This window comes from Pseudophryne corroboree, chromosome 4 (genome assembly GCF_028390025.1).
Source record: "Pseudophryne corroboree isolate aPseCor3 chromosome 4, aPseCor3.hap2, whole genome shotgun sequence".
Classification (NCBI taxonomy): Eukaryota; Metazoa; Chordata; class Amphibia; order Anura; family Myobatrachidae; genus Pseudophryne; species Pseudophryne corroboree.
The window spans coordinates 732,275,432-732,290,327 of record NC_086447.1 but is presented as its reverse complement, the minus strand read 5'-3'; the positions used below and the strand labels follow the sequence as shown (position 1 = coordinate 732,290,327).

Sequence of the window (14,896 nt, the reverse complement as noted above, 5' to 3'; positions counted from 1 at the left end):
AGGGACGAAGACCAGTTACACCTGAGCATAAACCACTCACACTAAGAGAACGACTTCTGATCATCCTGGTAGTTGGCATCATTACTGGGCTACTGGCAGGTTTCTTTTATGCATTAATACAGTGGTGTTTGAACAAATGGAAAAACAGGGATCGTGAGAGGAACCTTGAGAATGGTGAGTTTGACATTTAGTAGCACATTATACCGGAGATGCAAAACATGCAAACATTAGGTTAGTCCACACAATGAATATTTTAACCAGGGATTTATTAACCTGGTAAAACAGTACGATGTGAGACAGAGGGTTAATGCAGCACAATGCATGAACATGCAGTATAAGACACATCCAGCAAGGAGCAGCATGTCGCTAAGAGCCAGAGGGTGATAGCGGCAATACCACAGGGACGAAGACCAGTTACACCTGAGCATAAACCACTCACACTAAGAGAACGACTTCTGATCATCCTGGTAGTTGGCATCATTACTGGGCTACTGGAAGGGTGGCTTTTATGCATTAAAATGGAAAAACAGGGATCATGAGAGGGACTTTGAGAATGGTGAAATTAAAGTAATACCCAATAGTCCGGGTGTATGTTCTCAGGCCGCACATCCAGCTGATCACGCACTCAACGGCCACCTTTTCACAATCATTGTGCATGCCAGCCTTGTGGACTATGCATCTGGTCTTAAGCCTTGTGCCTGTTCCGCAGCTTATACAACATTTTCTACTTGTATCACTAGTTACATAGTAGGTTGGACATGGGCCTATCTTACTGGGCTACTAAACGTCAAAATTACCTGTTTCGATCCAGTAGAATCTAAAACAGACCCAGAGACCTTGGACTTTTATTGGGGAGTAGCCAGGGAAAAATGACAACGGAGGATGAGGCCTTCAACCCTATAAAGTTAGGAGGTTACATGGTGGGAGTTTCCAAACGTCTGCGAGATTCATGCTGGGACATATCGATGTGACATCTACAGTAAGAAAGAAAGGAAGCTACTTAAACGCCTGGATTTTGGCTTAAAGGTGCGGAACCCTAAGGCTGCCAATCTAGCTAAGAGCTAGAGGGTGATAGCGGCAATACCACAGGGACGAAGACCAGTTACACCTGAGCGTAAACCACTCACACTAAGAGAACAAATTCTGATCATCCTGGTAGTTGGCATCATTACTGGGCTACTGGCAGGTTGCTTTTATGCATTAATACAGTGGTGTTTGAACAAATGGAAAAACAGGGATCGTGAGAGGAACCTTGAGAATGGGGAGTTTGACGTTTAGTAGCACATTACACCGAAGATGCAAAACATGCAAACATTAGGTTAGTCCACACAATGAATATTTTAACCAGGGATTTATTAACCTGGTAAAACAGTACGATGTGAGACAGAGGGTTAATGCAGCACAATGCATGAACATGCAGTATAAGACACATCCAGCAAGGAGCAGCATGTCGCTAAGAGCCAGAGGGTGATAGCGGCAATACCACAGGGACGAAGACCAGTTACACCTGAGCATAAACCACTCACACTAAGAGAACGACTTCTGATCATCCTGGTAGTTGGCATCATTACTGGGCTACTGGCAGGTTGCTTTTATGCATTACAATGGAAAAACAGGGATCATGAGAGGGACTTTGAGAATGGTGAAATTAAAGTAATCCCCAATAGTCCGGGTGTATGTTCTCAGGCCGCACATCCAGCTGATCACGCACTCAACGGCCACCTTTTCACAATCATTGTGCATGCCAGCCTTGTGGACTATGCATCTGGTCTCAAGCCTTGTGCCTGTTCCGCAGCTTATACAACATTTTCTACTTGTATCACTAGTTACATAGTAGGTTGGACATGGGCCTATCTTACTGGGCTACTAAACGTCAAAATTACCTGTTTCGATCCAGTAGAATCTAAAACAGACCCAGAGACCTTGGACTTTTATTGGGGAGTAGCCAGGGGAAGAATGACAACGGAGGATGAGGCCTTCAACCCTATAAAGTTAGGAGGTTACATGGTGGGAGTTTCCAAACGTCTGCGAGATTCATGCTGGGACATATCGATGTGACATCTACAGTAAGAAAGAAAGGAAGCTACTTAAACGCCTGGATTTTGGCTTAAAGGTGCGGAACCCTAAGGCTGCCAATCTGGCTAAGAGCTAGAGGGTGATAGCGGCAATACCACAGGGACGAAGACCAGTTACACCTGAGCGTAAACCACTCACACTAAGAGAACAAATTCTGATCATCCTGGTAGTTGGCATCATTACTGGGCTACTGGCAGGTTGCTTTTATGCATTAATACAGTGGTGTTTGAACAAATGGAAAAACAGGGATCGTGAGAGGAACCTTGAGAATGGGGAGTTTGACGTTTAGTAGCACATTACACCGAAGATGTAAAACATGCAAACATTAGGTTAGTCCACACAATGAGTATTTTAACCAGGGATTTATTAACCTGGTAAAACAGTACGATGTGAGACAGAGGGTTAACGCAGCACAATGCATGAACATGCAGTATAAGACACATCCAGCAAGCAACAGCGTGTCGCTAAGAGCCAGAGGGTGATAGCGGCAATACCACAGGGACGTAGACCAGTTACACCTGAGCGTAAACCACTTACACTAAGAAAATGACTTCTGATCATCCTGGTAGTTGGCATCATTACTGGGCTACTGGCAGGTTGCTTTTATGCATTAAAATGGAAAAACAGGGACCTGAGAGGGACTTTGAGAATGGTGAAATTAAAGTAATCCCCAATAGTCCGGGTGTATGTTCTCAGGCCGCACATCCAGCTGATTACGCACTCAACGGCCACCTTTTCACAATCATTGTGCATGCCAGCCTTGTGGACTATGCATCTGGTCTCAAGCCTTGTGCCTGTTCCGCACCTTCTGCAACATATTATACTTGTCTCACTAGTTACATAGTAAGTTGGACATGGGCCTATCTTACTGGGCTACTAAACGTCAAAATTACCTGTTTCGATCCAGTAGAATCTAAAACAGACCCAGAGACCTTGGACTTTTATTGGAGAGTAGCCAGGGTGAAGAATGACAACGGAGGATGAGCCCTTCAACCCTATAAAGTTAGGAGGTTATTACATGGTGGGAGTTTCCAAACGTCTGTGAGAATCATGCTGGGATGTATCGATGTGACATCTACAGTAAGAAAGAAAGGAAGCTACTTAAACGCCTGGATTTTTGCTTAAAGGTGCGGAACCCTAAGGCTGCCAATCTGGCCAAGAGCTAGAGGGTGATAGCGGCAATACCACAGGGACGAAGACCAGTTACACCTGAGCGTAAACCACTCACACTAAGAGAACAAATTCTGATCATCCTGGTAGTTGGCATCATTACTGGGCTACTGGCAGGTTGCTTTTATGCATTAATACAGTGGTGTTTGAACAAATGGAAAAACAGGGATCGTGAGAGAAACCTTGAGAATGGGGAGTTTGACGTTTAGTAGCACATTAGACCGGAGATGCAAAACATGCAAACATTAGGTTAGTCCACACAATGAATATTTTAACCAGGTACTTATTAACCTGGTAAAACAGTACGATGTGAGACAGAGGGTTAATGCAGCACAATGCATGAACATGCAGTATAAGACACATCCAGCAAGGAGCAGTGTGTCACTAAGAGCCAGAGGGTGATAGCGGCAATACCACAGGGACGAAGACCAGTTACACCTGAGCGTAAACCACTCACACTAAGAGAACGACTTCTGATCATCCTGGTAGTTGGCATCATTACTGGGCTACTGGCAGGTTGCTTTTATGCATTAAAATGGGAAAACAGGGATCGTGAGAGGGACTTTGAGAATGGTGAAATTAAAGTAATCCCCAATAGTCCGGGTGTATGTTCTCAGGCCGCACATCCAGCTGATCACGCACTCAACGGCCACCTTTTCACAATCATTGTGCATGCCAGCCTTGTGGACTATGCATCTGGTCTCAAGCCTTGTGCCTGTTCCGCAGCTTATACAACATTTTCTACTTGTCTCACTAGTTACATAGTAGGATGGACATGGGCCTATCTTACTGGGCTACTAAACGTCAAAATTAAATGTTTCGATCCAGTAGAATCTAAAACAGACACAGAGACCTTGGACTTTTATTGGGGAGTAGCCAGGGGAAGAATGACAATGGAGGATGAGGCCTTCAACCCTACAAAGTTAGGAGGTTACATGGTGGGAGTTTCCAAACGTCTGCGAGAATCATGCTGGGACGTATCGATGTGACATCTACAGTAAGAAAGAAAGGAAGCTACTTAAACGCCTGGATTTTGGCTTAAAGGTGCGGAACACTAAGGCTGCCAATCTGGCCAAGAGCTAGAGGGTGATAGCGGCAATACCACAGGGACGAAGACCAGTTACACCTGAGCGTAAACCACTCACACTAAGAGAACAAATTCTGATCATCCTGGTAGTTGGCATCATTTCTGGGCTACTGGCAGGTTGCTTTTATGCATTAATACAGTTGTCTTTGAACAAATGGAAAAACAGGGATCGTGAGAGGAACCTTGAGAATGGTGAGTTTGACGTTTAGTAGCACATTACACCGGAGATGCAAAACATGCAAACATTAGGTTAGTCCACACAATGAATATTTTAACCAGGGATTTATTAACCTGGTAAAACAGTACGATGTGAGACAGAGGGTTAATGCAGCACAATGCATGAACATGCAGTATAAGACACATCCAACAAGGAGCAGCATGTCGCTAAGAGCCAGAGGGTGATAGCGGCAATACCACAGGGACGAAGACCAGTTACACCTGAGCATAAACCACTCACACTAAGAGAACGACTTCTGATCATCCTGGTAGTTGGCATCATTACTGGGCTACTGGCAGGTTTCTTTTATGCATTAATACAGTGGTGTTTGAACAAATGGAAAAACAGGGATCGTGAGAGGAACCTTGAGAATGGTGAGTTTGACATTTAGTAGCACATTATACCGGAGATGCAAAACATGCAAACATTAGGTTAGTCCACACAATGAATATTTTAACCAGGGATTTATTAACCTGGTAAAACAGTACGATGTGAGACAGAGGGTTAATGCAGCACAATGCATGAACATGCAGTATAAGACACATCCAGCAAGGAGCAGCATGTCGCTAAGAGCCAGAGGGTGATAGCGGCAATACCACAGGGACGAAGACCAGTTACACCTGAGCATAAACCACTCACACTAAGAGAACGACTTCTGATCATCCTGGTAGTTGGCATCATTACTGGGCTACTGGAAGGGTGGCTTTTATGCATTAAAATGGAAAAACAGGGATCATGAGAGGGACTTTGAGAATGGTGAAATTAAAGTAATACCCAATAGTCCGGGTGTATGTTCTCAGGCCGCACATCCAGCTGATCACGCACTCAACGGCCACCTTTTCACAATCATTGTGCATGCCAGCCTTGTGGACTATGCATCTGGTCTCAAGCCTTGTGCCTGTTCCGCAGCTTATACAACATTTTCTACTTGTATCACTAGTTACATAGTAGGTTGGACATGGGCCTATCTTACTGGGCTACTAAACGTCAAAATTACCTGTTTCGATCCAGTAGAATCTAAAACAGACCCAGAGACCTTGGACTTTTATTGGGGAGTAGCCAGGGGAAGAATGACAACGAAGGATGAGGCCTTCAACCCTATAAAGTTAGGAGGTTACATGGTGGGAGTTTCCAAACGTCTGCGAGATTCATGCTGGGACATATCGATGTGACATCTACAGTAAGAAAGAAAGGAAGCTACTTAAACGCCTGGATTTTGGCTTAAAGGTGCGGAACCCTAAGGCTGCCAATCTAGCTAAGAGCTAGAGGGTGATAGCGGCAATACCACAGGGACGAAGACCAGTTACACCTGAGCGTAAACCACTCACACTAAGAGAACAAATTCTGATCATCCTGGTAGTTGGCATCATTACTGGGCTACTGGCAGGTTGCTTTTATGCATTAATACAGTGGTGTTTGAACAAATGGAAAAACAGGGATCGTGAGAGGAACCTTGAGAATGGGGAGTTTGACGTTTAGTAGCACATTACACCGAAGATGCAAAACATGCAAACATTAGGTTAGTCCACACAATGAATATTTTAACCAGGGATTTATTAACCTGGTAAAACAGTACGATGTGAGACAGAGGGTTAATGCAGCACAATGCATGAACATGCAGTATAAGACACATCCAGCAAGGAGCAGCATGTCGCTAAGAGCCAGAGGGTGATAGCGGCAATACCACAGGGACGAAGACCAGTTACACCTGAGCATAAACCACTCACACTAAGAGAACGACTTCTGATCATCCTGGTAGTTGGCATCATTACTGGGCTACTGGCAGGTTTCTTTTATGCATTAATACAGTGGTGTTTGAACAAATGGAAAAACAGGGATCGTGAGAGGAACCTTGAGAATGGTGAGTTTGACATTTAGTAGCACATTATACCGGAGATGCAAAACATGCAAACATTAGGTTAGTCCACACAATGAATATTTTAACCAGGGATTTATTAACCTGGTAAAACAGTACGATGTGAGACAGAGGGTTAATGCAGCACAATGCATGAACATGCAGTATAAGACACATCCAGCAAGGAGCAGCATGTCGCTAAGAGCCAGAGGGTGATAGCGGCAATACCACAGGGACGAAGACCAGTTACACCTGAGCATAAACCACTCACACTAAGAGAACGACTTCTGATCATCCTGGTAGTTGGCATCATTACTGGGCTACTGGCAGGTTGCTTTTATGCATTAAAATGGAAAAACAGGGATCATGAGAGGGACTTTGAGAATGGTGAAATTAAAGTAATCCCCAATAGTCCGGGTGTATGTTCTCAGGCCGCACATCCAGCTGATCACGCACTCAACGGCCACCTTTTCACAATCATTGTGCATGCCAGCCTTGTGGACTATGCATCTGGTCTCAAGCCTTGTGCCTGTTCCGCAGCTTATACAACATTTTCTACTTGTATCACTAGTTACATAGTAGGTTGGACATGGGCCTATCTTACTGGGCTACTAAACGTCAAAATTACCTGTTTCGATCCAATAGAATCTAAAACAGACCCAGAGACCTTGGACTTTTATTGGGGAGTAGCCAGGGGAAGAATGACAACGGAGGATGAGGCCTTCAACCCTATAAAGTTAGGAGGTTACATGGTGGGAGTTTCCAAACGTCTGCGAGATTCATGCTGGGATATATCGATGTGACATCTACAGTAAGAAAGAAAGGAAGCTACTTAAACGCCTGGATTTTGGCTTAAAGGTGCGGAACCCTAAGGCTGCCAATCTGGCTAAGAGCTTGAGGGTGATAGCGGCAATACCACAGGGACGAAGACCAGTTACACCTGAGCGTAAACCACTCACACTAAGAGAACAAATTCTGATCATCCTGGTAGTTGGCATCATTACTGGGCTACTGGCAGGTTGCTTTTATGCATTAATACAGTGGTGTTTGAACAAATGGAAAAACAGGGATCGTGAGAGGAACCTTGAGAATGGGGAGTTTGACGTTTAGTAGCACATTACACCGAAGATGTAAAACATGCAAACATTAGGTTAGTCCACACAATGAGTATTTTAACCAGGGATTTATTAACCTGGTAAAACAGTACGATGTGAGACAGAGGGTTAACGCAGCACAATGCATGAACATGCAGTATAAGACACATCCAGCAAGCAACAGCGTGTCGCTAAGAGCCAGAGGGTGATAGCGGCAATACCACAGGGACGTAGACCAGTTACACCTGAGCGTAAACCACTTACACTAAGAGAACGACTTCTGATCATCCTGGTAGTTGGCATCATTACTGGGCTACTAGCAGGTTGCTTTTATGCATTAAAATGGAAAAACAGGGATCATGAGAGGGACTATTAGAATGGTGAAATTAAAGTAATCCCCAATAGTCCGGGTGTATGTTCTCAGGCCGCACATCCAGCTGATCACGCACTCAACGGCCACCTTTTCACAATCATTGTGCATGCCAGCCTTGTGGACTATGCATCTGGTCTCAAGCCTTGTGCCTGTTCCGCAGCTTATACAACATTTTCTACTTGTATCACTAGTTACATAGTAGGTTGGACATGGGCCTATCTTACTGGGCTACTAAACGTCAAAATTACCTGTTTCGATCCAGTAGAATCTAAAACAGACCCAGAGACCTTGGACTTTTATTGGGGAGTAGCCAGGGGAAGAATGACAACGGAGGATGAGGCCTTCAACCCTATAAAGTTAGGAGGTTACATGGTGGGAATTTCCAAACGTCTGCGAGATTCATGCTGGGACATATCGATGTGACATCTACAGTAAGAAAGAAAGGAAGCTACTTAAATGCCTGGATTTTGGCTTAAAGGTGCGGAACCCTAAGGCTGCCAATCTGGCTAAGAGCTAGAGGGTGATAGCGGCAATACCACAGGGATGAAGACCAGTTACACCTGAGCGTAAACCACTCACACTAAGAGAACAAATTCTGATCATCCTGGTAGTTGGCATCATTACTGGGCTACTGGCAGGTTGCTTTTATGCATTAATACAGTGGTGTTTGAACAAATGGAAAAACAGGGATCGTGAGAGGAACCTTGAGAATGGGGAGTTTGACGTTTAGTAGCACATTACACCGAAGATGTAAAACATGCAAACATTAGGTTAGTCCACACAATGAGTATTTTAACCAGGGATTTATTAACCTGGTAAAACAGTACGATGTGAGACAGAGGGTTAACGCAGCACAATGCATGAACATGCAGTATAAGACACATCCAGCAAGCAACAGCGTGTCGCTAAGAGCCAGAGGGTGATAGCGGCAATACCACAGGGACGTAGACCAGTTACACCTGAGCGTAAACCACTTACACTAAGAAAATGACTTCTGATCATCCTGGTAGTTGGCATCATTACTGGGCTACTGGCAGGTTGCTTTTATGCATTAAAATGGAAAAACAGGGACCTGAGAGGGACTTTGAGAATGGTGAAATTAAAGTAATCCCCAATAGTCCGGGTGTATGTTCTCAGGCCGCACATCCAGCTGATCACGCACTCAACGGCCACCTTTTCACAATCATTGTGCATGCCAGCCTTGTGGACTATGCATCTGGTCTCAAGCCTTGTGCCTGTTCCGCACCTTCTGCAACATATTATACTTGTCTCACTAGTTACATAGTAAGTTGGACATGGGCCTATCTTACTGGGCTACTAAACGTCAAAATTACCTGTTTCGATCCAGTAGAATCTAAAACAGACCCAGAGACCTTGGACTTTTATTGGAGAGTAGCCAGGGTGAAGAATGACAACGGAGGATGAGCCCTTCAACCCTATAAAGTTAGGAGGTTACATGGTGGGAGTTTCCAAACGTCTGTGAGAATCATGCTGGGATGTATCGATGTGACATCTACAGTAAGAAAGAAAGGAAGCTACTTAAACGCCTGGATTTTGGCTTAAAGGTGCGGAACCCTAAGGCTGCCAATCTGGCCAAGAGCTAGAGGGTGATAGCGGCAATACCACAGGGACGAAGACCAGTTACACCTGAGCGTAAACCACTCACACTAAGAGAACAAATTCTGATCATCGTGGTAGTTGGCATCATTACTGGGCTACTGGCAGGTTGCTTTTATGCATTAATACAGTGGTGTTTGAACAAATGGAAAAACAGGGATCTTGAGAGGAACCTTGAGAATGGTGAGTTTGACGTTTAGTAGCACATTACACCAGAGATGCAAAACATGCAAACATTAGGTTAGTCCACACAATGAATATTTTAACCAGGGATTTATTAACCTGGTAAAACAGTACGATGTGAGACAGAGGGTTAATGCAGCACAATGCATGAACATGCAGTATAAGACACATCCAGCAAGGAGCAGCGTGTCGCTAAGAGCAAGAGGGTGATAGCGGCAATACCACAGGGACGAAGACCAGTTACACCTGAGCGTAAACCACTTACACTAAGAGAATGACTTCTGATCATCCTGGTAGTTGGCATCATTGCTGGGCTACTGGCAGGTTGCTTTTATGCATGAATACAGTGGTGTTTGAACAAATGGAAAAACAGGGATCGTGAGAGGCACTTTGAGAATGGTGAGTTTTACGTTTAATAGCACATTAGACCGGAGATGCAAAACATGCAAACATTAGGTTAGTCCACACAATGAATATTTTAACCAGGGATTTATTAACCTGGTAAAACAGTACGATGTGAGACAGAGGGTTAACGCAGCATAATGCATGAACATGCAGTATAAGACACATCTAGCAATGAGCAGCGTGTCGCTAAGAGCCAGAGGGTGATAGCGGCAATACCACAGGGACGAAGGCCATTTACACCTGAGCGTAAACCACTCACACTAAGAGAACGACTTCTGATCATCCTGGTAGTTGGCATCATTACTGGGCTACTGGCAGGTTGCTTTAATGCATTAAAATGGAAAAACAGGGATCGTGAGAGGGACTTTGAGAATGGTGAAATTAAAGTAATCCCCAATAGTCCGGGTGTATGTTCTCAGGCCGCACATCTAGCTGATCACGCACTCAACGGCCACCTTTTCACAATCATTGTGCATGCCAGCCTTGTGGACTATGCATCTGGTCTCAAGCCTTGTGCCTGTTCCGCAGCTTATACAACATTTTCTACTTGTCTCACTAGTTACATGGTAGGTTGGACATGGGCCTATCTTACTGGGCTACTAAACGTCAAAATTACCTGTTTCGATCCAGTAGAATCTAAAACAGACCCAGAGACCTTGGACTTTTATTGGAGAGTAGCCAGGGGAAGAATGACAATGGAGGATGAGTCCTTCAACCCTATAAAGTTAGGAGGTTACATGGTGGGAGTTTCCAAACGTCTGCGAGATTCATGCTGGGACATATCGATGTGACATCTACAGTAAGAAAGAAAGGAAGCTACTTAAACGCCTGGATTTTGGCTTAAAGGTGCGGAACCCTAAGGCTGCCAATCTGGCCAAGAGCTAGAGGGTGATAGCGGCAATACCACAGGGACGAAGACCAGTTACACCTGAGCGTAAACCACTCACACTAAGAGAACAAAATCTGATCATCCTGGTAGTTGGCATCATTACTGGGCTACTGGCAGGTTGCTTTTATGCATTAATACAGTGGTGTTTGAACAAATGGAAAAACAGGGATCGTGAGAGGGACTTTGAGAATGGTGAAATTAAAGTAATCCCCAATAGTCCGGGTGTATGTTCTCAGGCCGCACATCCAGCTGATCACGCACTTAACGGCCACCTTTTCACAATCATTGTGCATGCCAGCCTTGTGGACTATGCATCTGGTCTCAAGCCTTGTGCCTGTTCCGCAGCTTATACAACATTTTCTACTTGTCTCACTAGTTACATAGTAGGTTGGACATGGGCCTATCTTATTGGGCCACTAAAAGTCAAAATTACCTGTTTCGATCCAGTAGAATCTAAAACAGACCCAGAGACCTTGGACTTTATTGGAGAGTAGCCAGGGGAAGAATGACAATGGAGGATGAGGCCTTCAACCCTATAAAGTTAGGAGGTTACATGGTGGGAGTTTCCAAACGTCTGCGAGATTAATGCTGGGACATATCAATGTGACATCTACAGTAAGAAAGAAAGGAAGCTACTTAAACGCCTGAATTTTGGCTTAAAGGTGCGGAACACTAAGGCTGCCAATCTGGCCAAGAGCTAGAGGGTGATAGCGGCAATACCACAGGGACGAAGACCAGTTACACCTGAGCGTAAACCACTCACACTAAGAGAACAAATTCTGATCATCCTGGTAGTTGGCATCATTACTGGGCTACTGGCAGGTTGCTTTTATGCATTAATACAGTGATGTTTGAACAAATGGAAAAACAGGGATCGTGAGAGGAACCTTGAGAATGGTGAGTTTGACGTTTAGTAGCACATTACACTGGAGATGCAAAACATGCAAACATTAGGTTAGTCCACACAATGAATATTTTAACCAGGGATTTATTAACCTGGTAAAACAGTACGATGTGAGACAGAGGGTTAATGCAGCACAATGCATGAACATGCAGTATAAGACACATCCAGCAAGGAGCAGCATGTCGCTAAGAGCCAGAGGGTGATAGCGGCAATACCACAGGGGCGAAGACCAGTTACACCTGAGCATAAACCGCTCACACTAAGAGAACGACTTCTGATCATCCTGGTAGTTGGCATCATTACTGGGCTACTGGCAGGTTGCTTTTATGCATTAAAATGGAAAAACAGGGATCATGAGAGGGACTTTGAGAATGGTGAAATTAAAGTAATCCCCAATAGTCCGGGTGTATGTTCTCAGGCCGCACATCCAGCTGATCACGCACTCAACGACCACCTTTTCACAATCATTGTGCATGCCAGCCTTGTGGACTATGCATCTGGTCTCAAGCCTTGTGCCTGTTCCGCAGCTTATACAACATTTTCTACTTGTCTCACTAGTTACATAGTAGGTTGGACATGGGCCTATCTTACTGGGCTACTAAACGTCAAAATTACCTGTTTCGATCCAGTAGAATCTAAAACAGACCCAGAGACCTTGGACTTTTATTGGGGAGTAGCCAGGGGAAGAATGACAACGGAGGATGAGGCCTTCAACCCTATAAAGTTAGGAGGTTACATGGTGGGAGTTTCCAAACGTCTGCGAGATTCATGCTGGGACATATCGATGTGACATCTACAGTAAGAAAGAAAGGAAGCTACTTAAACGCCTGGATTTTGGCTTAAAGGTGCGGAACCCTAAGGCTGCCAATCTGGCCAAGAGCTAGAGGGTGATAGCGGCAATACCACAGGGACGAAGACCAGTTACACCTGAGCGTAAACCACTCACACTAAGAGAACAAATTCTGATCATCCTGGTAGTCAGTGCAGTTTCTAGACAATCTGGCTCCCAGTGCGAACTTTGAAAATGCGCCCCCCCCCCCCCTCCCCAAATTCCAAAAAGTGCCCCCCCCCCAGTAAATTTCATATATACTGTTTTGATAAATGGTGTAAATAGGTCTAAAAATTTTGTAATGTAATATAAAACTTTAAATCAGAAAAAAAAGTCAAGAGGCATCACTTGTGATAAGTGCACAAAAATAACTTTATGTAAAGAAGCAGGATAAACATTGTTCAGCTTTTATAAAGTTCACTTTATACAATTGTGTACATTAATATAAATTAGTTTAGTTACAAGAAAAGAGTGAAGAGGCTTCACTTGCAATAAGGGCACAAGAATAACTTTATACAGAGAATCAAGATAAACAATTTAAAAGTCCAATAGAGTAAATTGATTAAAATAAAACTTATGGATTACAAAAAAAAAAGTAAATGGCCTTCACTGTCACAGATTGCACAAAATGATAAACGTATATCAAGGTTTATCTTTATTTACATCATGGTAATTTTTTGTAATATATAGCAGCTTACAATAGAAAATAAAAAAGATCAAGTGCTGTAAAAATAAAATAAAAAAAACTTTAAGACCCTTCACTTGCATTAAGTGCACAATAACGGTTTACCACAAATGCAAAGTCTTTTTTTAATTTTTTTACGGTTCACGTTATACTCTATAGCTCACATTTTAAAGAATCGAAATATAATAGTGCTCAAAAGGTCAATCCTTTAAAGAAAAGGAATGTAATGATTTCCTACACAAATGAAACTTTCCTAGACTTCGCAGCAGCAAAAGATTGTACTGCCGCAGTATAATCTATGCTTTCGACCATTTCGTTCTCAATTGACAGTATAGCAAGTGATGATAACCTCTCCTCAGACATTGTGGATCGTAAATAGGTCTTTATCAATTTTAGCTTACTAAAGCTTCTTTCACCACTAGCAACTGTAATTGGAATGGTAAGCATGATTCTTAGTGTGACCCACACATTTGGAAATAATCCTACTGTATCAGTTTGGGAAATGTGCTGCAGGACTTCTAAGGGTGTGACAGAGTCTTTGACAATAGTAGGCTGAATATATTTTAGTTCTTCAGACAACTGAAAACCATCATTATCAGATTCAGTATTATTGTTCAGGATATGCTCCAAGTCATTGCACAATTTAAGCAGCTCTTCTTTTTCAGGTAACATTTTGATGTTGTAGAGAAAGCTCCATGTTTTGTTGTGCTTAGACAATTGTCTAAAACGCCTTTCAAGTGATGTAGTCATGTTGTCAATTAGTGGGTAAAATACTGTTGCCCTGAAACAATCTTCATCTTCTTGAGGAGTCTCATCATGGCCCTCATACTCAAACATTCTTTTCTTGGTTCTCTGCCTTTTATGCATCTTTACTCTTGGCTCAATCCCTAAAACTGAAGCTATTTCTTTAGCAGTAACCATAGCGGATACGTAGCCAGAACTTCGATAATCTTTCACAAATCTAATGCAGACCTGTAGTAGGTTGTTGCAAAGTGGCAGATCAATAGACCCATATTGCATAGATTTGCTAACAATGTTCACTTGGAAGAGAAGATCATACCATATAATAAGAGTAAGAATAAAACTAAAGTCTTCCAAAATTAAAGAAAGTGATTTTGCCTCCGACGATAATGATGGATCATCTATATTTTCTTCCATGTCCAAGAGTGCCTCATGTATCTCAGCCATCTGATAACGGACTGCTTTCAAGCTTTCTATTCTGCATTCCCATCGTGTTTCACAGACTTTTTTCAAAGACATATTTTTTACGTGTTCTTTGAGAATACTCCATCGTTTTGTAGAAGATGCAAACAACGTAAACAATCTCTGAAGAACACCAAAAAGAAAAACGGATTTTACAGATGATTTTGAAGCATCACCAATCACCAAATTCAAACTGTGACAACCGCATGGATTAAAAATTTAGAGATGAGCGCCTGAAATTTTTCGGGTTTTGTGTTTTGGTTTTGGGTTCGGTTCCGCGGCCGTGTTTTGGGTTCGAACGCGTTTTGG

General features: G+C 43.3%; 1 protein-coding gene across 1 annotated transcript; it reads right to left on the bottom strand.

The window, feature by feature from the left end:
* Positions 1 to 13,618: 13,618 nt before the first annotated feature.
* Positions 13,619 to 14,644, bottom strand: LOC134910987 (52 kDa repressor of the inhibitor of the protein kinase-like). The gene has a single exon (XM_063919381.1). It carries the CDS (start codon positions 14,642 to 14,644, stop codon positions 13,619 to 13,621), a length of 1,026 nt encoding a protein of 341 aa, XP_063775451.1.
* Positions 14,645 to 14,896: the final 252 nt, after the last annotated feature.

What these genes read in the sequence shown, in the direction of transcription:
- LOC134910987 (XM_063919381.1), bottom strand. Translation starts at nt 14,644, where the DNA reads ATGTCTTTGAAAAAAGTCTGTGAAACACGATGGGAATGCAGAATAGAA.